General features: G+C 43.2%; 1 protein-coding gene across 2 annotated transcripts in view; it reads right to left on the bottom strand.

The window, feature by feature from the left end:
• The window catches only part of nfia (nuclear factor I/A), a 92,043-nt gene that overhangs the window by 12,557 nt on the left and 52,267 nt on the right, over positions 1–27,219 (bottom strand). For both annotated transcript variants that reach the window (XM_047375748.1, XM_047375747.1), the window contains exons 3-8: positions 23,273–23,338; positions 21,346–21,420; positions 15,224–15,341; positions 13,001–13,128; positions 12,088–12,138; positions 1,142–1,320 (exon numbers count right to left, since the gene is read on the bottom strand). In XM_047375748.1, the coding sequence (XP_047231704.1) occupies positions 1,142–1,320; positions 12,088–12,138; positions 13,001–13,128; positions 15,224–15,341; positions 21,346–21,420; positions 23,273–23,338 (617 nt within the window). The remainder of the gene's footprint in view (positions 1–1,141; positions 1,321–12,087; positions 12,139–13,000; positions 13,129–15,223; positions 15,342–21,345; positions 21,421–23,272; positions 23,339–27,219) is intronic.

Genomic DNA, 27,219 nt, shown 5'->3' with positions numbered 1-27,219 from the left:
TCTTAAGACAACATTTCTTGTAACTCGGTGCTCCCACCAGGAGAGTGATGGCCTAGTGGTTAGAACAGGAGGTTTGTGTTCTGGAGGGGACACAAGGGGCCAGGTTTGTATCCCACAGATTACCCCCCTGGGTCCCTGAGTAAGACCCTTAGCCCCAGAATGCTCCCCGGACGCTGCACAATGGCAGCCCACTGCTCCCTGTAAGGGATGGGTTAAATGCAGAGGACAAATTTTGTTGTAATATACATGTACAATTACCAATAAAGATTATTTAATTTAATTTTCATTTAAATTGAATTATGATAGTTTTTTTCTACATTTTTAGTAAAAAATTGTTAAATTTAACAATTTCATTTTTTCCTTTTTAAAGGAGGTTTTTTCCCCAAAAACATATTTGTGTTTTTTATTTTACTATAATAATCTATACTGTGTTCCTTAGTAATTTATATGCACATAAACATAATAATGCACATTTTACTATTAGGATTGTGAGAATGTTATATTTCTCTTGAAATCTAGTAGTCTAATCTATTTATCTACTTTATTTTTTTTTCATTTATTTTGACAAATTTTATTCATTATATCAATAGTTTCCTATTTCCAATCATTTTCTGTCATTTTTAAAGAATATTTGTAACCATTTGATATTTTCATTATCATTAATTTTTTCTTGCTAAACACGGATTTCATCCAAACATCTTTTGTATTTTATTTTAGTTTCACCCTTTTATTGAATATTTTTCATAACTGAATGCTACTGAGTCTAGGTTTGTCTCCTGGACCCGTTTCCTTGGACTCTCTAGCTGCAGAACCTTCTGTAGGAACCTTCCGTTCAAACATCCTGCTGCCTATTGGAAAATGAATCGCAGCATTAGAACCTTAGGGAGATGGGTTCAGTGGGACTGATTGTGGATGTTCCCACATTTCAGTTTAACATGATTCCCTCTGCTTGTTTTCTAACCGGACCGTCCCGAGGTCGAGTGAACACAGACTTGTGTGTGTGTGTTTGGTGCTGCGTATCGATTGGATGTCTAGACGTAGATATATCAGCTATCAGACTGCAGCATAAAATCTCACTCACTGGCCCCGCCTCCACACGGGTGGTGTGTGTGTGTGTGTGTGTGTGTGTGTTTTCGCTTACGTTGAGGAGGCCCACCTGTCCAGCCTGCTGGGCGGAGTCAGGGCACACCAGCTGGACAAACTCTTTGAGCGTCTCCTGCGGGTGGTACCGGATGGCTGGGTGGGAGAAATAGGATCCGGGCTGCTGCAGAATGGGGGAGGAGGAGAAATGGAGGCTGGAGGGGGGGGCGTGGGGGCTCGCTGTGGGGGACAGAGGGGGAGACAGGTTAGCGAGGGGAGCAGATTTAAAGGTCCTTAAAAAGAGGTGGGGGGGGGGGTGAGGGCAACATGCAAATCAGTGATAATGGACAGACACAGCAGAGCAGATGGACCAATGAAAATGCTGCATTAAGTCCCGCCCACAACAGCTGTCAATCAAAACAAAGTTCATGTTGCTTCAAACTTCCATCATTTCAGAATCAGAATCAGAAAAGTTTTATTGCCAAGTACGTTTTTGGACATACAAGGAATTTGTTTTTGGCGTAGTTGGTGCAATATAATAAAAATGAAACATTATAAACATATCTATAATATAATATAAATATATGTGCACAGTTTTAAGTGAGTGAGAGTAAATATTTGTTTTATCTTCTACATTTTACACCTCCTCCTCCGGTCCTACATCCTCTCTGTACCCCATTGTGTTGCTTTTCCTCCTTTACATGTTCTCTCTCCTCCTCTTCCTCCTCCTCTTCCTCCTCCTCCTCGCCAGAATAATTAAGAACCTGATTGGTCTAATAAGGTCTGATTGCTTGTTAGTGGCTGGGGCCTCGTTAGAACCTGTGATGTATGTTAATCTGAGGAGGAACTCAGTGTGGGGTGGGAATGTATGTGGAGATAGAGACACATTAGAAATATTAGAGGGGAGAGAAAGAGAAGGATGGAGGGATGGACGGACGGAGAGGTAAAGCTGCTGCACTAATTCACTTAAAGTCGGCTGTGATTTATCACTCTGACAATCCACAGTGTGTGTGTTTACAGTAATCACCGAATGGATGGAGAGCACACACACACACACACACACACACACACACACACACACACACACACACACACACCAACTGAGCTGACCTCAGGGTGTTTTTTGTGTTCTCGTCGTTTGTCAGACATAATTCACGTGGGGTCACCTGATGTCAATCTGACCAATCACATGTCAGTGAGATCTGATGGAGTTAGATGATTCTCCTCTCAGGAACCTGATAAACCGGGCTGATCTGAACTGGATTCTATTGGGACAGATTTGGACTCTGCTTTGATCTGGAATGAATCTACAGGGGTTGGACAATGAAACACCTGGTTTTAGACCACAATAATTTATTAGTATGGTGTAGGGCCTCCTTTTGCGGTCAATACAGCATCAATTCGTCTTGGGAATGACATATACAAGTCCTGCACAGTGGTCAGAGGGATTTTAAGCCATTCTTCTTGCAGGATAGTGGCCAGGTCACTACGTGATACTGGTGGAGGAAAATGTTTCCTGACTCGCTCCTCCAAAACACCCCAAAGTGGCTCAATAATATTTAGATCTGGTGACTGTGCAGGCCATGGGAGATGTTCAACTTCACCGAACATCCCTTTCAGACAGCTTCCTCTTGTGTCCACAGTTAATCCTGTTGGATGTGGTTCGTCCTTCTTGGTGGTATGCTGACATTACCCTGGATACCGTGGCTCTTGATACATCACAAAGACTTGCTGTCTTGGTCACAGATGCGCCAGCAAGACGTGCACCAACAATTTGTCCTCTTTTGAACTCTGGTATGTCACCCATAATGTTGTGTGCATTTCAATATTTTGAGAAAAACTGTGCTCTTACCCTGCTAATTGAACCTTCACACTCTGCTCTTACTGGTGCAATGTGCAATCAATGAAGACTGGTTACCAGGCTGGTCCAATTTAGCCATGAAACCTCCCACACTAAAATGACAGGTGTTTCAGTTTCATTGTCCAACCTCTGTAGATTTAATCACAAGGTTGAATCCGTTCTGCTTTTGTTTTTGGAACCAAAAGAGAAAAGTACAGAAGCAGGATCAAATGAAAGAGCTTCACAGGTTTCTAGCTGGTCTTCAAAGATGTTTCCATCAGCAGATTGCAGTCAGATCAGGAGGGCTGCAGGGAGGTCTTTGGCCAAGCATCCCAGCAGATCAGCAACGTTTTCACTGGTCCTAGTTCTGATGCATTTTCAGTATCTTCTGTGTTTTCACATCACGTTTGAAAAGGACCAGGCTGGTCCAAGAGTGTACAACTTTAGAGACTGAGATTCACAAGGAATCACAAGAGGATTATTCCAGAACCTGGAACCTGCTTCTCCTTTCCTTAAGGAGTTGGAGAGGAGGATGGAGATAACCTGATGGAGCTGGGATGGATGGAGAGGTGGGACGGTTAGAACGTAAGGAAAACTTATATCTAAAAATATGGACACAACTGATCTCTAGACCAGGAAAATAACTGGACAGAAAGTTCTGCAGAAGGTCCACTTGGAGGATCTTAAGCATGGGAGATCTTCCTCATGGAAGACCTGCAGCATCACTGACAAATAAAGAACAAGTTAATGAAAAACAAAGTGGTGAGACAGAGTTCGGGTCACATTCAAGATCTACAGGACTTTAGAGGTGGGAGATTCTCACAATCCACAAGTTGGGTCCTGGTTCTGGACTGATGCTTAACTGTTGGATGAATGGATGGACTGGGATTATTTATCTCCAACTGAGGATCTGATAGAACGATGAGGATGATCTTCAGATAGTTTCTTCCTTCACAGGTCTTTGGACTGAAACTGACTCAGCTTCTTCAGCAGGAACTTTATTCTGAGAACATAGGTTCCATTCATCCATCAACAACCAATCAGAAGACCAGGAGGAGACAGGAACGTACCAAAGGACGGGGTAAAATACTAATAGTGGGCGGGGCGAAAGATCAGGGGTGTGGGTCTAAGGATCGAAGCTGGACAGGTGTGTTTATCTTCAGGAATGTGACACACATGACAAAATGAGGTGCTACATAGGGTGGACGAGGAGGGGGAGCAAAGGTCAAGGCTGCAGGGTTCTAGACTGGTGCTGGACCTCACCTTGTGGCCCGGATATGATGGGCCGGTGATGGTGTGGGAGAGCCGTTCTGTAGGATGAGGAGGAGGAAGTGGTGCTGCGGAAACTGGACCTGTCTGACATCTTTAAAGTGCAGATGGAAGACGGCATTCCTGGCAAGAACCATGATGATGAAGATGAGGAGCGGAGAAGGTTTTCAGATTGCATTTTCACCTGGAGGCAGCATCTAGCTGTGATGAACTGACTGATAAAGTCATTAAAGAAATTTCTGTCACACAAAGATGGATCTTTATCCAGGAAGCTGTGAGGCAGATAAACCTGGAGAGGGCAGGTTGTAGTGACAACAGGAGGAGCGATGAAGAGTCCAAAAGATTTGATCAGAAGTCAGTGTGTTCACCCCGTCCACATAACCATCCATCCATACATCCATCCATCCATATGATTTCTGGATTACCAACAGGTTTATCAACAGATGGAGGAAGAAAAGAACCAATTAAGAAAGTGAGAAAAATGTTCTGGACTGAATCCGACTCCATCATCAGTTTTAAAGGGGAGGTCCAAAAGGTGTAGTCTGAGTGTTTCTACGTTTAAAAGAAAAAGTTTCCATTCCTGCAGATCTAAAATCTGGCCAATAACCAAACTGATTTAGGAATGAAAACACAGACAGTAAAAAAATATGGAGATTGGAAATAAATAAGAATGAGTCATCGGCATAAAGACAATCTCTGAAGAGTGTTACTGTTGGATGGGTGCAAAAACTTGTTATCACTCATGTAAAAACTTTGTGTTGCAAGGCACCTGCACTATGCCTTCCTCCCTGTGTGTGTGAGATCATTGTTATCTCTGTGTGAACCAGCCTCCTTTCTTTCTCACACACACACACCCTGTCTGAACTGTCTGTTGAACTGTGCATATAAATAAAGTTGGCTGAATAATACCTAACATTAATTAGTCCTTCGAGCCGGATTAATTCAATAACCTTATTTCTCTTTGCTTTAAGAGTGACTCTGGGATCCGTGGGGGAAGCCTGACGTCGAGCGAAGCACCGCTGCACAGCGTCCATTAGCCGGAGTGGCTGAAAGTCCCGGTGTGTGTGAATTCACACCTGGCCAGTGGGTTATTGCCTTCCTCGGCGCGGGGTGACTCTCACAGGGTCCAGAGAGTCACCAAGAAGTCAACTCCGAGGTGAGACAGTTTTAAAATACAGTTCATAGGAAAAGTACTTAACAGTCGTTGGTAGTGCGTCGCCGGTAAGGACGCTGCATTCGGATGGTTTTATTCCACCGTGAAAGGAATAGTGACAAATTTGGTACAATCCCGCCGTGAAGGGGATTAAAGAAAACGACTAAGGGTTATTCCCCTGCGAGGGAATAGAGTAAGCGCTATATAAATAAAAGAAGAAAAGTACTTAAAAGTCGTTGGTAGTGCGTCGCCGGTAAGGACGCTGCATTGGGATGGTTTTATTTCACCGTGAAAGGAATAGTGACAAATTAAGGTAGGGCCCCGCCAAGAAGGGGGCCAAATAAAACGACTAAGGGTTATTCCCCTGCGAGGGAATAGAATAAGCGCTATAAAAGTAAAAAGAACGGAGTAAATTGAGCTCATAAAATAACACCAAGTTAACTTAGAAAAATTACAAGGTACCTGAAACTAACTGTGTGACTGTGTTGTGTGTGTTTGGAGGACTAAGCATTTTAATAGAATCATAGCAGGATTCTGCTAGTCCTGTGTTTTCTTTTGCCCAGATTAAAACTACGTACTGGTGACTTTGGAGATTCAGGTCGGATTTCATTCCAGAAAATTAACACTGCTGCGAATTAGTCGCAGTAGAAGGGCGTGTTAATGTCCTCTCCTTAAAGTCTCATGCCAGTGACCTTTTATCTGGGACATTTATACTATAATTAAACTAACATAAAACATAATGGGGAAGAAACAAAGTAAACTAATTGACTTAGAATGGGAGGTAAAGTTTATGGAGAACTATGTAAAAGGAGCAGGTATGATCTGTCATAGATGGAATAAAAAATAAAAAACATGGGTTTTTGGGCAAATTAGATACAAAGGATGTCTTAAAATTACAAGGGGATCTAAAATTAGAAATAATGAAAACTAAAAAGAGAAAAATAACAAAGAACAATGGGGAAGTGACAGAGAAAAATCTCTGATTTAACAGAAATATGTACACAATGGCATAAAAATACGGATTTTCAGGTAACTTAATTATCACTGAAATCCTAAAACTACACGGGGATCTTAAACTGGAGATTATGCATTCAAAAGATTCAAGAGACAATAAAAAACCTTGCCAGATTATAATTTCAAAGGGGACTTTTCAGTCCCTGAGTGCTCACAGTTGATAAACAGATTAAAACAAAAAGATGAATTAAAAAAACAACAATAAGAGCAGCTTTTAACTGACATAGCCATAATACTGAGGCCTTAAGAAAAGCACAGGAAAAAACTTTCAGCTTAACTGAAAACAAATAAAGAGGGGCGGACTGCCACCCATCCCAGTTTAGAATACCAAGGTAGCCCCAAATTATAAAGACTAAGAGGTGGTTTTAGAGGACGTGGTAAAATAAGTTAAAAGAGGAGGTGACAATGTGGACAACATGGAAACTGTCCAACTGGACAACCCAGTGAACAATGACTAGAGTTGTTAAAGAAGTAATCTGAGAGTAAAAGATTTTGTAGGCAAGCATTAGTGAGAAACAGGTGCTTTAAAAATCATTCTATGGTGTTATACTACTAACAATATCATGATAAAATGCAAAAGATTCATTTTACAGGGAAATAATTCCATATTTGGCTCAGATTGTTTGCATTCTTGAGTTTTCCTCTTTGAGAGAAGTTAAATTTCAGCTCTGTGAAACGACCTTGACAAAGAGATGCAGCTGCCTGAAAACAAAGATAAAACTTCTGCAAACAGCAGAAGCCTGTCTCTGCTGAAAGGTCTGAAAAAAAGATTGTAACTCTACCCTGCATGTGTCAAACTCAAGGTCCGCGGGCCAAAACCGGACCCCAGAAGTTTAGTGATTCTCTAGAAGTAGAGCCTTTTAATATGGTGATTGTGTGCTTGAATGTTATTTTGTCAATCAATAAGCAGTTTTGTCTACATTCTGCCACAATCTGCCTTTTGAAAATGTTTTGAATCTTGCTCTTTATGTATAAAAAAAAAAGAAAAGAAAAATTGGCTAAAGTCTGCAGACACAAAATGAACCTGGATTGAAGCTCTAACTAAGTTTATTTAATCTGAGATCTTCTCCAAATGCAACTGACTTTCTGTTTTTGTGAAATAAATGTCTGTTTCATGTTATGTAAAAATTAGAGTCCTCAACATTACCATAATAATATTAGGTCAGTTCTCTATAGTAAAACAAAAAGATTTTAACAGATGTTTAGACTTTTTCCAGTCAGGTTCAAAATGATTGAATTAGACTCAAACTTAACATAAGATTAAATAAACCTTAACAGAATTACTGGACTGGACTGAAATAGAGAAAACTTGATTTAATTGAAACAAACTTTAGTTACTTGAACTAAATACAAAGCTGACTGAAACTGTATGTTGTATCTATAAAACTGGGTAAGATAAACTAAGATTATAAGATATAATATGCCCTTCATTTTTTGTGTTCATCAGTGAGTGAGTTTTTATTTTTTATTTTTAATAAGAACTAAACCAAGCATTATTTATAATAATAGCAACTACCAAAAATAGTGATCTCATTTTTAAATGTAATAAGGACTTACTTTATAAAATATGATAAAAAAGAATAATAAGAATTTGGAAAAACAGAGGCTTTAAACCTCTGCAGGAATAGCACTGACACTGTCGAAGGTAGATCCTAATACAGGAATCTGGAAGCTCATTCTAGGGTGGATAGTCAAAGTCCATCCAAGGACACATTTAGATGAGGCAGAGGGACAAATACAGGGCTTAGCTGAGAGCAAAGAGAGCAACATGCATCCTGCCTTAGCTGCTGTCCCACCTGAACTGTGGTCCCAATCATCAACTGATGTAGGGCTTATAAAGGGGTTCCCACCATACAAGGTTAAACTAATATCTGAAAAAAGGCCATCAGTCCGCCAATACCCCTTAAAGCCAGAAGCTGAAGAAGATACTAAGCCAGTAATACAAGATATGTTGAAGTCAGGAATATTAAGAGAAGCACCTGACGCTACATGCAAGACATATCACACTGACATCGCTATTATTATCACAGCCAAACATAACTCTAAAAAGATGTGCCCTTTAAATCCAAGTACTCTAATACCTACTGCAGAAGATGGAAAACCACATTCTTATAAAGCAAAGAAGAAGACACCAAACCCAGACAAGACATTTCTCAAACCCTTATACCAGATTCATGTGTTGTGTTTGTAGATGGCTCAGCATCTAAAGATGAATATGGAAAGAATAGAGTTGGTTATGCAGTAACAACCATCGATAGGATAATAGAAGCTAAATCTCTACCCAATACATGCTCAGCCCAAACAGCAGAATTATATGCTGTAGTAAGAGCATGTGAATTACATGAGGGACAAATACTTACTATATACACAGACAGCCAATACGTTTTCGGATCAGTACATCACCATGCTAAGATTTGGCAAAATAGAGGTTTTAAAACATCATCAGGGACAGAACTAACTCATTTCAACCTATTAAAGAGAAAATGTCAGATCTGCTATTTATAGACACAGACGTGCTGAAAGACGCCCAACAGTCAGCAACCAAGACAGAAATAAAGGCCTGGCTAAAGAGAGGAGCGCAGAAAAAAGATGACATCTATCAGATAGAAGATAAACCAATCCTCCCAAAAAAGTTATACAACACAGCGGCTACAGTGAGACATTGGGAAGACCCACGTGTCAAGGGGGGAATATGTCACATCTGGTAAAGCATTAATGCTACACTATAAATTTTTCTGACTATGCAAATCATTTTTGCAGATCATGCATAAGTTGTTGCAAACACGGGGGAAGAAATATTGCCTAGTTGTAATAGATGAACCTAGTGACACATTTCTTCCCCACATATGGTATCCCACAGATTATAAGGTCAGATAACGGAACTCATTTTGTAAATAAATTAATAGAACTAAGTTCTAATGCATTAGGGTTTCAGTTAAAGATTAAGGAAAACAATGGAAGAAACAGGGAGGCCATGGCCCGAATGCCTATCCCTGGTTAAATTATGGATGAGAATAATCAAACTGGTCTTACTCCATTTGCCACCTACTGTACATCATTGTATAACTCCACCCACTATATTCTGAGTCTGAGATCACGTGACACCAAGTTGATGATGTGAATTTGTATTCTCAAAGAAATAGTACATGGCAGACCGTTTCCTCTGCCTCTGACATGAATGAAATAGAGAAAGCACAACAGGAAACTTCATTAGCTGAGTGGATGAATAAAATGTTGCAGACAAAAGAAGAACAAATGTCCAGTGGTCTGCCGATAATCTCTGCTCCTATCCCACAGAACGACCTGAGGCCTGGAGACCTGGTCCTGATTAAGACACTCCACCGGAAGGATTGGAGCACTCCTTGGTGGAAAGGGCCGTTTCAAATACTCCTGACAATGCCCACAGCTCTGAAAATAGCAGAGAGGCCTTCCTGGATCCATAAAAGCCACTGTAAGCCAGTTTTGCCGTTACAGGAGCCAAACCAACCGACGGGGTAGCAGAAGGAAGTCCGGATTCAAAGGGGTTGGAGGACCCATATGGCCCAGCGTCTCAAACCGGTGAAGAAAACAGCTGATCTGCGCCCAATTATAAAATGGCTCTCTGTAACATGTGGACAGGACTGATAAGCCTGAGCTTAATTCTGGTAGCAGGACTCTTTCTCTATCTAAAGCAGGATCCACAGGAGGTGATACCGAACCAGAAGAGATGGACATCAGACGGGACCCATCTCAGACCACTGACGGAAGGACATGACACACACCCATTTCTGCAAAATTACTGGTATCGTTATGTGTATGACACAGCTAAAACTCAAAATAAAACTGATTGTTATGTGTGTTCTATAATGCCCGTGCATTCCCAAGGCCCCACCATATATGTCAAAGCTATGAACCTCACCGAGACAAGTTGCGCCATATCAATGGGCCTGATAGGATATACAAATAAAAAGTTCTTTCTTATGCCAGACCAATCTTTCAGTAACCAGAGATTAAATTACAGTTGTGACCCAGAAAACTGCACTTGCGACAGAAAACAATGGCAACCTCTCAACATTACAGGGAAATCAGAACCATTCAAAGCATATGTAACAGACCCCGGAAACCATCGACACTGCATAAGACAAAATATTACAGGGAATCATACTCATTTTGTAGGGAATACTACGAAATGTAACTACTTCTACACTTACAGGAATAATCCCGGAAACGGCACATACTGGATAGAAGGGGTGGCATGGTTATGTGATAATAACGCTTATTATGTACTTCCACCCAGTTGGTATGGTGTATGTGCCCCAGTTTTCACATCAGATCACACTGTGGTACTTAGTAAGCAGACTATAGTTATACCACATAGGAGATGAAAAAGGGAAATAGATGTTAAACCACATGACCCCATTTGGGGAACAAATGTCCCAGATGAATTTAAACTTTGGTCTAAAGATGATAAAACATTATTATCTCTCTTACCCTGGTTAGGTGTGGGCAAATTAATACTGCGCGTGGAAACTTTAAGTTATCGATTTGGATTGTTTCTAAATAACTCCATAATAGTAGAAGAGGGTCAAAACACAGAAATGAGCGCTATGTGAGCCATGATAATTCAGAACCGCATGGCTTTGGATATTCTAACAGCATCAACGGGGGGCGTTTGTGTTCTATTGAATAACACCTGTTGCACATATATCCCAGATAATACCGTCCGTGGGTTTCTGCTCATACAAAGTATTTTTCTTATTCGTTTTTATATTAAATGTTTTTACTTGTGATAAAAGGAGGGACTGTTGGATGGGTGCAAAAACTTGTTATCACTCATGTAAAAACTTTGTGTTGCAAGGCACCTGCACTATGCCTTCCTCCCTGTGTGTGTGAGATCATTGTTATCTCTGTGTGAACCAGCCTCCTTTCTGTCTCACACACACCCTGTCTGAACTGTCTGTTGAACTGTGCATATAAATAAAGAGATAGGGTGTCAAAACTTTGTAGTTTCACTGCAAAGTGGGCTACCCTTGCTGCAAGTAACTCTGACTGTATCGTTCTTACCTCTGAGTTGACTAAATAATACCTAACATTTATCATGCCTGAAGGCTCTGAATTTACACACAGGGATAATGCCAAGGGTTCGGTAGCTAGATCCAAGATCAGGGGATGGGTCGGTTAGTACTTAAAGTCCAAACCCAATCTTTAAAACACAGCAAGCAGGTTCAACTTAACTAAATCAACCACTTTCTCAGCATTGAAAGGATGAATTCTGGGGTATTATCCATAGGTGTGACAAAACAAAAGGTGCCACATAATAAAGACGGAGAAGAAATATTTTACAAAGCTGGACTGATCTTCAGATATGAGGAAAAAACCTTTTCCAACCTGTTGGGTGAAAGTGAAACAGGTCAGCAGGAGCCACCCTCCTTTAGCATGCGCTCTTTTAATGACACTCAGTCACACCCATCTTAACACACACACACACACACACACACACATACACACACAGCATGACGCTCCGTCCAAACACATGGACCAAGACACAGCCAACATGATGTCATCTGCATGCTAACATGTGGGTGGGGCAGACAGGTGACGACTGGTGGGTGGGCATCCAGCAGACTGAACGAGACAACACAAAGACAAACCATCTACATCTATCTGTCCATCATCAGAGGTGAGGAGGAGGAGAGGAGACGGGGTCACACACATGGAGACATAACGTACAAAGCCATGTTGTTGTGTTTACCTTGTCGGGAGATGAACGAGCTAGCTAGAGAGCCACGCAGCTTATATCCAGCTTTCCACCGCGAGACGGAGGAAAGGAGAGAAGAAAAGAAATGAGAAGAAGAAGAAAAAGCAGCATAAATATAAGCAGTGAGAGGAGAGAGGGAGACAGGTGGAGGAAACATCTGAACACCGGGGTGTGTGTGAGGAGAAACACCGTAACACTTTTATTATTAGGATTATATTGTTTTTTTTATTACAAATTCATTTTTTATATCTCTGTGGTGCATTTCATTTACTTCACTGCCTAATTTTTTATTTTATTATGTTTTTAAGCTTTAAATTGTATCAAAATGCATATGTTTATTTATGCATAATAATTTATTTAAAAGTTCAAATTTAGTTGTACAAAGTGAAAAAACACGTCGGATATAATTATAATCATCGTACTAAACTTACATTTTCTTAAAACCTATTTTACAATTTGAAAACAATTCAGTAATTTATTAATCAAAATACATGCAGAGAGACAACAGAGGGACACTCCGTCCATGTAAACTAAATTAAACCAATAACATGAAATATAGAGCAGATTTTCCTGAACTTTGTTGTCCAACATGGACATCTGTTTGTCTCCTCTACTCTGATCTCGTTTCCTTTTAGGGATCTGGTGACTTCCTGTCAACAGCTAAGCTCCACCCTCCAGTCTTCTACCTTGAATGAAGACAGTTCCACCTCTCTGAGCAGGTCCAATGGACACAAACACACACACACACACACACACACACACACACACACACACACACACACAGCTGACTGCTACAAGCCCCGCCCACATCCTGTCCCGTGGCAGCATCAGTTTGGAGCTGATGGGGGTTAGTAGGGGTTAGATGGCTATCATTAAAGCAGATGTGGTTGCTGTGGCGACACCATACCTGGCTCCACGTCATGCCAGCTGCTGGCCTGGCTGCCGCTGCCCGGGGATCGACCCTGACCTGGATAGTAGGACTCCTCACCCGGACTGTCCACGTCCTCCTCCATGCACTTTATCCTTTTCGCAGAGCTGCACACAGACAGAGGCAGTAGACTTGTTACTGCTGCTTGATCTGCAGCCGAGCTTCTGGGAATGAGCAGTTTATTGGGACTTTCTGTGACAGATCAACGCAAACCAGAATGGCACATTGGTTTCAACATTTTTACAGGTTTCCTGGAGCTTTGGGACCATTTTCACTCTGTATTAGTCCAGACCCTGACCATCAGCACACCAGTCTGACCCAGGAAAGATTCAGGACCAACAGGCTGGTAAAGTTCAGCAGGTTCAGCCTTAAAGCCACTGAGCTCTCAGGGAGCATCTGGACACTGAGCATGATCTGGTTTTACTACCAAGCTGCTCTGCTGCAATTCAGGAGGCAGGGATCTGGACCGTCTCCGAGCCCAGAGACCAGAGCCGGGTACAGTCCAAGGTTCTACTTGACTGTTTTAGAACCAGAAGAACGTGGTGGAGGATTCTCCTGTTCCGGATACAACCTGAAGCTTGCTCTGATTCATTTAAACAGTGTGTGTGAATGAAAGCTCTCCGACAGCAGTAGATATTTCTATATAGATTCGCCTCTCTGCCTCACAGAGCTACTTGTGTGTGGGAGGTCCCTATGGAAGTGGGTGGAGTCACCAAAGACACACTCACTCGTAGAGGCTGGTGTGTGTGTGTGTGTGTGTGTGAGAGAGAGAGCTGCAAGGCAGGTAGCTGAGCAGACAGACGACTCCTGCGACCGCATCGATTGAACAGCAGAGGTCAGGCCAAACCCTGCGAGCAACGCAGAGCGTGTGTGTGTTGGTTTGTGTGTGTGTGTGTGTGTTTGTTCCTCATCCTGCAGGCTTTTATTCCTAAAGATGTGAGAATTTAACAAGCTTCTTCTGACTTGAAAGTGATAATTATTCAGTCTCAGATTACAATCACTCTGACATAATAAGAAGTTCTGGTTCTGAAAGACCAGGTTATGATCCTGACCGGACCTTCAAACAGGGAAAAAACATTTAGTTGCACATTTCTGTGGAGCTTGTAGAGACTTCATCTTGTCAGGTTCTCAAATATGCTCTTACACCACAGTAAAATGTTTCAAGCTGTGATATTTGTCCTCAACAACTCCTGCAGTTAACTAGCTGCTTTAAGGTTCTGGTTCTGCTTCAACAGTCAGTCTTCATGAGGTCACACCTGACATCACCCATGGTGAAGCCGTCCTGAATGGATTCTCCTGGCAGTTTGGATAACGGATCCTCCAAGGATGAATGGACCAGAAGGATTTCACCGTTCATAGGTATCCGTCAGGGGAAGACCGCAAAACAATCCCACATTAGTGAGCCAGACAGAAAAACTCTTTCCCTTCCAGGCCCAGATAAATCTGGTGGAACAGTATGTTCTGGAACTGGAACTTCTGGACAACAACTCCAAGAAGAAAAAACACCGAACATCAGGCCATTCCAACAGTGAAACAAGGTGGCTGTAGCATCATGATCTGGGGTTACTTTTTTCAGATGGAACTGGAGTGTGGATGAAGTTCTGTTGAGACCCAAAAGTTTAGACCTCAGGTTTCTATCATGAAATTGAGTCCAGATCAATCAAATAAAGACTTGATGAGAGGAAAACTGAAGGTTAGGAATAGCTGAAGGTAAGAGGACTGTGGACAAGCAATGTCCTCACAACGTTTCATACTGACTGAGTCATGGCAAAGACTGGATGCTGAAACAGAACCTAAAGGTGCTTCAACAAAGAACTAGTTAAAGGCTGTGATGCAGTCAGCTTCTAGCAGATGTTTGGTTCCCGGTGAACATCCCTCATCTTGGTCAAGAACCAGACTTTTATTCCGGTGGATGGATTCTTGTACTTCCTGATTACTCCTAACTTTAAGAGATGAAAGGCTTTGCTAACTCACAGCGTTCTGATTGGTCATTGGTCTCCTTAAACCCGCCTCTAACCTGTTCTCATCCTATCAGGATGAAAGAAATGACAAAAGGGGCGGAGCAGCAAACATTCCTTCCTTGAAAAGCTCATCACACACACACTGTTTGGTTACTCGGGATCATGTTTGACCAACGATGTGGATCAGTTCTGGTTCCTGGTTCTGGTGGTGAATAGCTCTGATGAACAGGTGTATGCTCACCTGGAGGAGGAGGTGCTGGGCAGTGGTCTCCTCATGGGTCCTGGGCTCATGCTGTAGTAGGATGAGCTGTCCAGGTCGGCCAGGGAAAAGTTCGGCCCGCTTCCAGCTGCGATTGGAGCTGATGGACAGACAGAACACATTGGTACAGTTGTTTATGAGAACGTATGGAAGTGGAGAAGCAGCAGGGTCCACATAAAAAGAAGAAAATGGGATCTGAAAGGACACAATGTAAAACATGAGGAACGTCAGCAACGGTTTTTCCAGAATCTGTAAGAAAAACACGGATCTGAAAGGAAAATCAGAAATAAGGAGAAAGCTTTGGGAATCTCTTCCTTCATATTTAGGGAGATTCTCTGAGCATAAAATGAGACAGTTGGAAAGCTAGTGGGAATTCTGGGAACAGTGTTCAGCATTTCAGACACAGCTGCAGGAAGATATTCCAGAACCGCTCTTCCGGTTAATCCCACGCCTGGACTGCTCCACCTTTATCAGTTGGAAGTCATGAGCTCAGACAGAGAGATGAAACCACCAACAGAACCAGATGTTCTGCAGAATGTAGAGATGATTCTGTGATCTCCAACACTATGACACACTGTTTATCAGTCAAACATCTGATGCAGCCCATAATGAGCAAACATCAACCTGTTAGAAACCAAGATCAGCTTCTTCAGCCACAAGGTCTGAGATCAGGAACAAGATGAAGCTCCACATGTTCCCTGCAGAATCAGAACATACTGTAGGTGTCCACGTTGACCCAAAATTAACAACTGAAGATTTTATTCAGTTCTCTTACACCAGAACCTTTAACTCTGTCTACAACTTTCGAGCCCCTCTCCCAGAAGAGGGTTGCTCCTCCTCCTCCTGAACGTCAGCCTCTTCTCTTTGTTGTCAAATGCTTCACTTAGTGAACTCTGCAGAATAAAGGCAGCAATCAGCTTCAAACCCGGACATCCGTCTATCCCCTGGCCTCCAGCACTCCCCCTCCCTCCTCTTCATCGCTTTATTGACACTGAGCGTGATGGTATGAAAGGAGGAGGAGGAGGAGTGACAGGACCTCGTGGGTAATTTTCTGCTGAGCTCAGCACCATGAGCTCACTCCATCTATCTATCACCCTGCAGAGATCACACACACACACACCTGTCTTACTATATGTTGTGAGGACATTGCATTGACTCATTAATTTCCATTCATTTTCAACCCTTTCTATGGCCTAACCCTGACCCTATCAGAGCACACCTGACCCTGACCTTAACCTTAATCCAATTCACACCATAGTCCTAAACCTAACCCCTGGCAAAACAGCAAGTGAGGACCATGAAAATGTCGTCACTTTACAGCAAATGGTCCTCATTCAGCCACACAAGCAGGAGCACACACACCCAGCTCTCCTCTAAGGGAAGCAGGGAAGTTCATGCTTCTACAGTGTAACATCGGAGCTAAACTGAAAGCCTAGAAGGTGGTGCAGATTGTTATAATTATTACAGAGACTAGGGGAACTTAATCAGAACCAGAATCAAGCCAGACAGACCCAGGAACAGTCCACGCAGAGGCAGCTGCAGGAGGGACAGGTTTCAGGTTTCTTCAGCAGGTTTCCAGGGATGCAACGTTTCCAGTGAAGACCGGGAGAGCATTTCAGAGTCAGAACTCCTAAAGTTCCAGTATGGGATGTTGGAAAGGAACTTAGGAGTGGAGCAGTGGAGTAATATGTAGGAGAAAACGGGAAGTCTGTAGATGATTTGAGAGCTGGAGCAAGAACAAGAGTTTAAGTTCTCCTTGCCATCTATCAGCTCCATAAGAGGACTCTTAGTGTGTGGACTGGATCATGGTATCCCTGAGGAATGCCACCTGTTCCAAACAGGAATCATCTCAGAGCTGCTCTGTTGCAGAAAAATCTCTCCAGCAGCTGGAGAACAGATGTTTCTGTAATGACCTCTGCTGCCTGTAGAGGGAGCTTGTTGTAACTGTGCAAAAGTTTCAGCTTCATCACATGTTCATCATTTCTCCATCCCTTCACCCTTTGTCTCTCTATTAGGTCTGCCCTAACATCCTCATCACGCTCTCCCCATGTCTCCCTGAGTTCTGTGTCCCAGGTCCAGGCTGGTTCTGTTTTCTAGTTTAAATACTCTGCTCCATCTGGTTCTCAGCAAAGCTGTTTTATCTCAGAGCTTCTTGGACCACGGTTATTACTATGATGATCTCTGCTGCAGGCGAGCAGCGGGGCCCATCTGCTGCTGGCACCAGACCAGGTGTGTGTGTTGCCCAGGGCAACCCAGGGCAGGATGGAGGAGGGATGGAGGAGCTTCATTCGTCTTTTCTTTGAGCCAAGTGGGTCATCTGCCTTCCTATGTGCTCCACCCGTGTGTGTGTGTGTGTGTGTGTTCATATCAAACCCCCCAGCAGGAAAAGTGTGTGTGTTATCTGTGTCAGTGCCAACGTGCACGCTTGGTCCTCTGTTTACCCGTCACACTGTGTGTGTGTGTGTGTGTGTGTGTGTGTGTGTGTGTGTGTGTGTGTGTGTACTGCAGCCGTCTCAGCAACGTGCACGCAGCTTGAGATCTGACTCCAGCTGACACCAGGAAGTGCAGCAGGTCGGGTTGTGGATGTGAGGCTGAGCTGGAAACATGGATCGCTTCTCTGGGTTCCTAGAAGTTCTCTCCAGAGTTTGTTGGTTCCATAAATCCTGAAAAAACTAAACTGGCTTCTGGTTTTCAGATTGTGATGTTGGGTCATTTTTACTGGTTTTTGAGCATCTGGACCAACTAGCAGCTCTTTTCCATGATTTAGTTGTCAGATGAGGACTGGAATGTCCGACATGGAGCACAGCTTCTAAAAAGCACAAATTTATGAACTATGATATCTTAATTTCATGTGTAAAAAGTCATAAACACACTAGTTTTAATGGGCCCAAGTTAAGGGCCACGGGCCCAGTTCAATCTGAATTTCAAGACGTCTCATGTCCTAAAGCTTGTGAAATGTTGCTTTTTGAACGAATCCATTTAATAACTCTAAAAATACTGGTGGGTCACATGTTGAAATCAAGTAGAGATGCAGCAAATCAAATATTTAAATGATGTCCATCAATAGAATCATCATTAGGTTCTGGAAACCTTCTAACCAGACCAGAACAGATTGAACAGGAACCCTACGTTTTCTGCTTTGTTTGGAGCCAGATCTCGGAAAGTTCTCCGTCTGACGTCACACTAGAGAGGACTGATGCTGACACCTAATCCACATTTCTGGGATTCCTTCTGATAATCTGGGAAGTTAAACTGGGTTTTCCGGCTTAAATACTGAAACTGTCTCAATCAGATGGTTAAAAACCGGAAATCTATTTCACTTCCTAAAATCTAATTTAAGGACAAGCTTGAACAAACCCAGTTTGTTTTGAAAGGAACCTGAATTACAAGACTGAATATATTAAAAGATGGGTCAGAAGGTTTTCTTGTGGACTTTTGGTTTCTGTATAAACATTTAGTAAGAAATGTGCAGAAGATAATTTATTCAACAAGTCTGACTGATGGCTGGGGGGGGGTCAAGATGACTGGTAGGCCACTGCTTTACAGACCAAACTCAGGGCAGAGACCTTTCAGGTCTGAACCTGGAAACATCTCAAAGCCAGTTTGGTTTTTTCTGTTGGTCTTTCTGGTCCAGCTCTGCCCAATGAGGTTCCTCAGCAGCAGATGGAAACATGAGGTTCTGCAGCACATGAGCTGCAGGGAAGCTGTGCAGCAACAAAGGCAGAGTGATGATGGGGCAGGAGAACCCAGCGTGCAGAACCAGGCCGAGGCGAGCAGCTGCATCTGATACGAGGGAGCTACACACAGCTACACGCTCACACACACTCGCTCTTTGTGTGCTGCTTTAATAGGATATTGATCGAAAGAGAGAGATTCGATTGGCCTGGCAGTGAATTGTGTAATAGCTGCACAACGCCAAGGTCACCCGCTGCTGCGTGTGTGTGTGTGTGTGTGTGTGTGTGTGTGTCTGCTGTTCGACCACATCTCATCTGATATTGAGTTGCAGACCCTCTGAGTGTGTGTGTGTGTTCTCTGTTAAAGCAAACAGTTTCCTCCGTTCACATCATCAGAAGCTGCTGTTGGAGTCGATCCAGGTGAGATCCCACCTGGATTCAGGTCTGGGTTCGGTTCTGTCAGCTGTGAGCAAATGAACTCAGAAACATTAAGAGCAGAACAGGGAGGTCTGGGAACATCACCGTGGACCTGAAAAGGTTCATTGACCCTTTGAGTTATGTTAAAGCTGCTCAGCTGTGACGACCCAGTCCACACGGGAGCTGTTACCCAGTCAGAACTTTAACATGTGGATCATAATGCCATCAAGCATCTAGTGGAACATTTCTACATTCACTGAAGTTTTCCTGTAGGTCCTAAAGCTGCAGGGAAGCTGTGCAGCAGCAAAGACAGAGGGATGATGGGGCAGGACAAGTTTTCCTGTAGGTTTTATGGGGACTGGAGGCCTAGTGGTTACAACAGGAGGTATGCGATCCAGAGGGGACACAAGGGGCCAGGTTCATTGACGTGAGCAGAGCCAGAAGAACACAGGGAAATAAATGATGACTGACCTCATCAACAAGAATCAGAACCAGTTCAGTCTGGAGCTGGGACTGTAGCTCAGAGTTCTCCTGATGTGAACTGTGAACACGAACTGATTCAGAACTGTGGGTAAGTTTAGTGAGAACCTGCAGAACTCAGAGCTGCTTCTGATATATACAAAATAAAGCTCCTAAAACTGCAGAACTACAAGAGGACCGGTCCGGACTGATGCAAACATCAGAACATCAAGACCCAGAGACAGCAACAATAATGGAATCATTTAAATTGAGAATTTATTGGTTATGCTGCTACAGGTCCGTTTGGATGGTTTGATCCGACCGTGCAGCCTCCTGCATCTAATCCATAACTGATTCTTTTAGAGCCGCATCGCTGCAAATGTGCTGACTCGCACAACACACACAAACAAGGCTTCCTGTGGTTGTGTGTGCCTACAGTAGAAAGTGGTGTTTCAGCAGCTGCAGGAACATTTCCTCTCCACATGGAGATGAAATGTTCAAACCTGGATGACGACGGGAACATTTCCAGTTTACTGCATGCAAAAAGCTTCAGGTGGATCCCAGTAAAGACTTCGAGGTGAGACTCTGATCGGATCTGAACATCAGGACCTCCACAGGAAACAGCCCCAAAAGATTTTTAGAACAGCTTCAATGTGACAACAAGTTCTTGTGAACTCCAGAGGGAGCTAGAGAGCAAAACAGGTCAACCTTGTGCTAAAGTTTTACCACCGCCAGATGAGCTGAAGATCAACATTTGGTTTCCATGACAACTCTCATACAGCTTTGATCAAGAAAGGAGTGCCTCAAGGCTGTGGACTTGGACCACTACTCCTTCATTTAGCTAAACAACAGTTTAGTGATATTTAGCTTTTATGAAGCATCTCTTCTGAAAGGCGCCACACCTGTTAGTTGCAATAGGTGGAGCTGTTTCTCCTGTTAGTTTTGTGAAAGCAACTGCAAGAGATAATAGTGACGTTGCCAAAAAAACACATGGCTTCATTAAACTGAAGGACGCCATAGTTACTGGTTTGTACATTCTTTACACAAAGGTCTGGTTCTGATTGTACCGACCCAAAAGTCTGAACAAAGGCATGCTCCACAGTTATGAGACAAAATTCTGGAAAATGATGCGATAAAAATCCATCTGAGTTGGAATAGAATAAAGAACAGCAGAAAATCATTTAACCAACAATAAACAGTTAATTAAAAATAAAATCAGATAAAATATTAAAACAGACCAAAATAACAAAATCCGAAGTAAAAAGAAAAATACAATCATAAACATAAAATATTACAATAGAATAAAGCAAAAATATAGAAATTCAATTGCAAAAATTCAAAATAAAATGATTTTAAAAGATAAAAAAGCTAAATCATGTAATAATAATATCAATAACGATTATAATAATAATAATGTTATTGTCCCTCAGGTGGGTGTTTGCATTGCCGTGATGAAGATGAGGATGCTCTGGGATCTAATCAGGATTTCCATCACATCAACTATCACTAACTGACCAATCGGAGTGAAGGAGACGGACAAAGAGCTGGACTCACTCTGAGAGACTCGGACGAGCTCGGCCACGGTGAAGACTCCAGGTGTAACGAAGCTGTCTTGGAATCCCAGGTGACCTGCGGAGGAGAAGGTGGACACTGATTCTGCTGTTCAAGGAGGAACATCCCAGGTTTCCTCTGAACAACGGGCTGAAGGAAAGCCTGGAGGAACTGGAACTAAGAGATCTGATCGGACCGGCTGATAGCTCATCACATCAGGAGGAAACAATTTCATTCAGTTTCTTCACGTTACAACAGATGTCACCTCAAGGATTAACTCCATCCAGAATTATTGAATCCAGATTCAGTTTGGATCGATCATAATCCAATCACACAGTCCCATTCAGAACCAGTTACATTCAGTCCCCACCATCACAGCACAGTCAAAGTCAGGTGATCATCTAACCCAGTAAGTAAAACAGATTTCTCTAAGGAAGCCCAGTTGATTGATGGAGTCATGACTCAGAAGCGACCCCAGATCCGGAACCGTCTGGTGCTGCTGAGGAACCTGAGCAGAATCCAGGCTCAGAGGAACATTTCATGTCTGTGGATTAAAATCTAAACCAGCTCAGCTGTTAAGTCTTAAGGCTCAGTCAACCCAATAATCTGGATCATGTTCCAGCTCTGTTTGAGGGTTATGGTCCAGTCCACCTGGCTCCATGTTTTCCTTCCAAGGACTGAGAAATCCTGGAAAAGTGAGACCTGGATCAGGACGTCCATACTGGCATAAAACAATAGCAACAATTGCCATCTGCATCGGGTTCTATGTTGCTCTAGTTCTTGGTCCTATTGGACAGTATTTCTATTTGCTTCCAAGCTCCTCCTCTCTGGACTCCGCTCAGCTGGTCGGAATCGAAGCTACTTCAACGCTACTATTAGAAAAGGAGAACCAGACTCGCATTTTAACATATTTTAATTAATAAAACAATATAATTAGCAATCTAACGGGAAATCTTTTTTGTCCCCTCGAATGGTCATTTTTTACACCTTAAAAAGCCCACAAGTGTTCCTCAGAGCTGACCTATCATAGAGGACGACACGTCACTTGAGCCAACCAGCTGAAGCTGCTGCGTGGATCAGAGCACACATTTATCATTAGTCAAACTACTCCAGATATACGGCTGATTACTGAGGAGAAACATGAGTATAAAACTGGTCTTTTAGTTGGACCTGGGGATTGTTCCACGTAGAGTCAACCGCAGTGGTTCTTCTGTGCCCCTTAGCATCACATCAGAGATAAAGATCTCCTTCTCCAGGAGGGCTGGAGTAAAGCAGACAGGACGGAAGAACACAAACAGCTGATCAGAACGTCCAGCAGACGGTTCCTGTTGAAGTTGTGGGCCTGATGACAGTGATGTGGTTCTTGCTGGTCAGCTAGAAGAACCTCTGCCAGTCCACGTGATGTCAGCTGGAACAGCCAATCAGCAGCCAACACGCGGACCATATGTGCCAATATATTAAAAACTTTCAGAACCTGCGTCCGTCTTCACAGCAGAACCACATCATCACACACACCTCTCACACACACACACACACACACACACACACACACACACATCCGTCTTTATCTTTATGAGGACTTTTCAGTTACTTCCATTCATTTTCCTTGATTTTTAGTGCGTAACCCTGAGCCTAAACCTAACCTAACCCATGTCCCAAGAATGGAATTTGGAAAAGTGAGGATCAGGAAAATGTCCTCACTTTGTCAAAATGTCCTCACTTTGTCAAAATGTCCTCACCTTGCGATAAAAATACGAAAAATGGTTCCCACTCAGCAATAAGTACAAGAACACACACACATTACTACAGAAATACACACAAACCTTCCAGCCAGCCTAAGTGTGACCCTGCTGATCTCACATTTCTGAGCAGGTTTCTGTGTGAGGTGCGTGTGTGTGTGTGAGTAGTAACGTGTGTGTGTGCGCGTCACCGTTCTCTGGCTGCTCCTTGATGTCTGATTCGCTGGCCTGGTTGGGGCTTTCTGATTGGCTCGTTTCTGGAGGGAAAACAGAAAAACTACGATGAGAAACAGACGATATGAGCTGTAACACACACACACCCACACACACACAGTGCAGCATGGTGAGTTTACTGACAGCTGGGATGTTTTAGTTCTCAGACGGAAACAAACCAGCTAGAACCAAACACCTGGGCTGGTATTCCTGAGACTAAAAGTAGCTCCTAATGCATCATCTTCCCTCATGAAGATAAAAGTTTGCATGAAGCATCTGAGGTCTTCAGAGAGCTCCTAACGTGAGGAGATGTTCAGAGCAGTGAGGAGGACCTTTAGTGAACCTAAGAGTGTCTGAAGCAGAGAAGATGGAGGAAAGACAGAGAGAAAGGAGAGATCTTCTCCTCCAATGAACAACAGTGAATGAATAAAACGCTACCAGCTCCATGGTGCAGAGATCCACCTCCTAAACAGTCGAGTCAATGAAAACAGAAACTTCTAGAACAATCATACAATTAAATAATTAAATTTAATATTTCTGTTCTATATTGTTAGTAATTTTGTTCACATTTTATTTATGGTTATGTATTATTGTTTCTATTATTTATTGATCCTTCCAAATGTTACCTTACTAGAGGTTGACCTTTAACCTGTCCTGCTGCTAAAACTTTTTCATTTCCCCCTAGGGGGATGATAAAGTTAATCTTATATCTGTATTAAATATTTACAGACTGTAAAATGCTTCAAAAAATACACTTGCAAAAAACTGGGAAAAATATAGATATACATAAATAGAAAGTGTCTCCAACAGTCCAATAATCTGAGCTCTATATCCAGAGCAGGAAGCTGTAAATGAGGTGAATCTGCTGTATTGTTCATGATGATGTCAGCAGTCTAAATGTTCATCTCCAACATCTGTGGAGAAGTTCTCTGGTGCTGCTATCTCCTCTCTAGCTTCTGAATGCAGCAGGAACCAGAGATGCTCACATTCCAGGCTGGTGCTGAAAGCAGAGGGAACGACGCATTGATCTACTGGGAATGTCTGTTGGTTCCCACCATGATCCCAGAACCAAATCTACCTTTAACACTCCTCTCTTCTCCTCCACCAGCAGGCTCTGCTCCTCTGTTCACTTCACTTTTCTCCACCTTTTTTCCTCCATTTTGTTTTGGTCATTTGACCAAACTAACCCTATTAAACAAGGAGATCAGAGTAAAACGCTGAATTTAATATTAATATGAAATGAATTAATATGAAATAGATGCAGCATGAAAACGACCAGCATGGAGAGTAAATATAATAATAATATAATCAGAATAATGATGAGCGTGTAAATAAGCTACGTTCAAACATGTTGATGTTGTGGGATAATTCATTTAATAAGTTTAAGTTTTATCATCATGATTGAAACATTTCTGAATCCAGTCTAAATTCTATCAACAGTTCATTTATCTCCACTGATTACTGGGAGCACACTGGTTTGTTGTTTGTTTTAACAACCAATCACAGCTCTTAGAAGACAGCATCACACCTAGCAATGGGGTCAACCCCGCCTAGCAATAGGGTCAACCACCCCTATCAACGGGGTCAACCATCCCCTAGCAATAGGGTCAACCACCCCTAGCAACGGGGTCAACCATCCCCTAGCAATGGGGTCAACCACCCCTAGCAACACGGTCAACCACCCCTAGCAATGGGGTCAATCATCCCCTAGCAATGGGGTCAACCACCCCTAGCAACAGGGTCAAGCACCCCTAGCAATGAGGTCAACCATCCCTAGCAATGGGGTCAACCACCCCTAGCAATGAGGTCAACCACCCCTAGCAACGGGGTCAACCACCCCTAGCAATAGGATCAACCACCGCTAGCAACGGGGTCAACCACCCCTAGCAACAGGGTCAACCACCCCTAGCAACGGGGTCAACCATCCCCTAGCAACAGGGTCAAGCACCCCTAGCAATGAGGTCAACCATCCCCTAGCAACAGGGTCAACCACCCCTAGCAACGGGGTCAACCACCCCTAGCAACACGGTCAACCACCCCTAGCAACAGGGTCAAGCACCCCTAGCAATGAGGTCAACCATCCCTAGCAACGAGGTCAACTCCACCTCCTCAGTCAGAGGAGTTTCTGTCTTCTCCTCAGAGTCGCTATGAGCAGAGAACTGAATCACTGAAGCTGGAAGTCCTTGGCAGGAATGTTTCAGCACCAAGAGGGACACGTCTCGGACTCTTCCAAGCATCATCTCCTTAACAGAGACAGCTTGGTTTCTTAAAGGGTCAGCTTGGAGTTTTTGGAGTGAGGTTCTGTAAAGGTATTATTGGTACCAGTTCTCTCTGAGCCACTCACTGGGAATTCTACTGGGAATTCTTACATCTCAATGGGTTTAATTAGGAATTGATCATTGATCTAATCAGCAACCTGTAGAGTTTTTGTTGTTCATCTTTGGATCATTAAGGAACCGACTGAGTTGATTTTATTAGTGATCGGCTCTTATTGGGTCAGATGTTCAGATATCTGTGGAACAAAGATCCTTCAGTGAAAAGGTCCAAATCTACTTTCACACTAATTTATGATTCAGATCATGTATCACAGCTTAATATAACTACCATAACTTAGTGGATCATTCGGGATCAGTAAACCCACTCAGTGCAGCAAAACCAGAACCACGTGGTCAGCAGGATACCCAATTTAATTATAGTCCAATAGCTGGAACACAGCATTCCACACTTTACCCCCTCTGATCCAAACTTCACCATGAAGCATGTTGATGTCTGACAGAAGTTCTGAACCAGTTATAGCTCCCACTAAAAGAGATCCGTGAGGAGCTCTGTTCCAATTTCTTCTCATCAAGACTGGGAGCAGGTGAGAAGATCTGCAGGAGTCCTGACACCTGCTGAACCATTTGATTCACACTTTAATGACTCAAAGAACTGAATCTGAGGAAGACTCCTATCTGCTGGCAGATCTTCATCCTCCATGAAGTAAAGCCAGGAAGAGAGCTTCTGCAGAGAACATGCAGGATAAATCAGCTCCTCTCTCCTCCCAGTGAGCAGCTCCACTCCTGAAAATGATTTAGCGGCCTCAGCGTCATCGATTGGCTGCGCTGCAGATAAAATACAGGAGGAGGGAGAAATATTAGCCCTGTTGCTCCTGCAGCCGTGACACAGGAGGGGGGGGGGGCTGAGAGCTGCAGGAGGTCAGTTCTCGGGTTCTCCTCAGAGACGGGGAAAAGCTACCAGTTTTGAACTTCCTTCTTCCCACATTTTATCCCATTTGTTCCTTTAATCTCCTTAACGATGTTATTACACATGATCACCACCAGGCTGCGTGCTTTGTTTACACTTTCAGCTCGTCACCGAGGACCCCCCCAATACTGAGACAAAGTGCAGCATTTATCAGCCTTGTTTTGCATGCCGCTCACCGTGTCGTCCTGCTTCAGCAGCTTAAAACAAAGAGCATCAGCCTGAAACCACGGCAACGGGTGGGTGGTGGTGATGGTGGGTCCTGCGGGGCATTTTCACACACTCCCCCCCTCATTCATCAGTCAGCAGGTTAATTAAATATGCTAATGAGGCGTGGGAGCAGACCGGACTGTCTGCCTACACCACCCCGACCTGCGGGGGGGGGTTTCTGAACACACTCCAAACCATCTGCAGACATGGACCACGCGTCCATCCCACCAATAAACCAGGAAACCCACACAGAATTCCCATTTAATGTCAGGACTATTCTGGTTTCTTTTCTATATTCCCTTTCCTGAAATTTGACAGAGTTCCGGTCCAGATCAGCTGTAGGCAGAACCTCAGTGTTTCCAGAAACTGATCAGGATGTCAGATCTGAGTGAGACTAAACATTGGGTCAGTTTCTAGCTCTGCTGCAGATCCTGCCACTTGTCTCTCAGGTTTCAGGTTTTCTCAGCTCTAAGTT

Source organism: Girardinichthys multiradiatus, chromosome 9 (assembly GCF_021462225.1).
Source record: "Girardinichthys multiradiatus isolate DD_20200921_A chromosome 9, DD_fGirMul_XY1, whole genome shotgun sequence".
Classification (NCBI taxonomy): domain Eukaryota; kingdom Metazoa; phylum Chordata; class Actinopteri; order Cyprinodontiformes; family Goodeidae; genus Girardinichthys; species Girardinichthys multiradiatus.
This window is presented reverse-complemented; position numbering and strand designations above follow the sequence as displayed.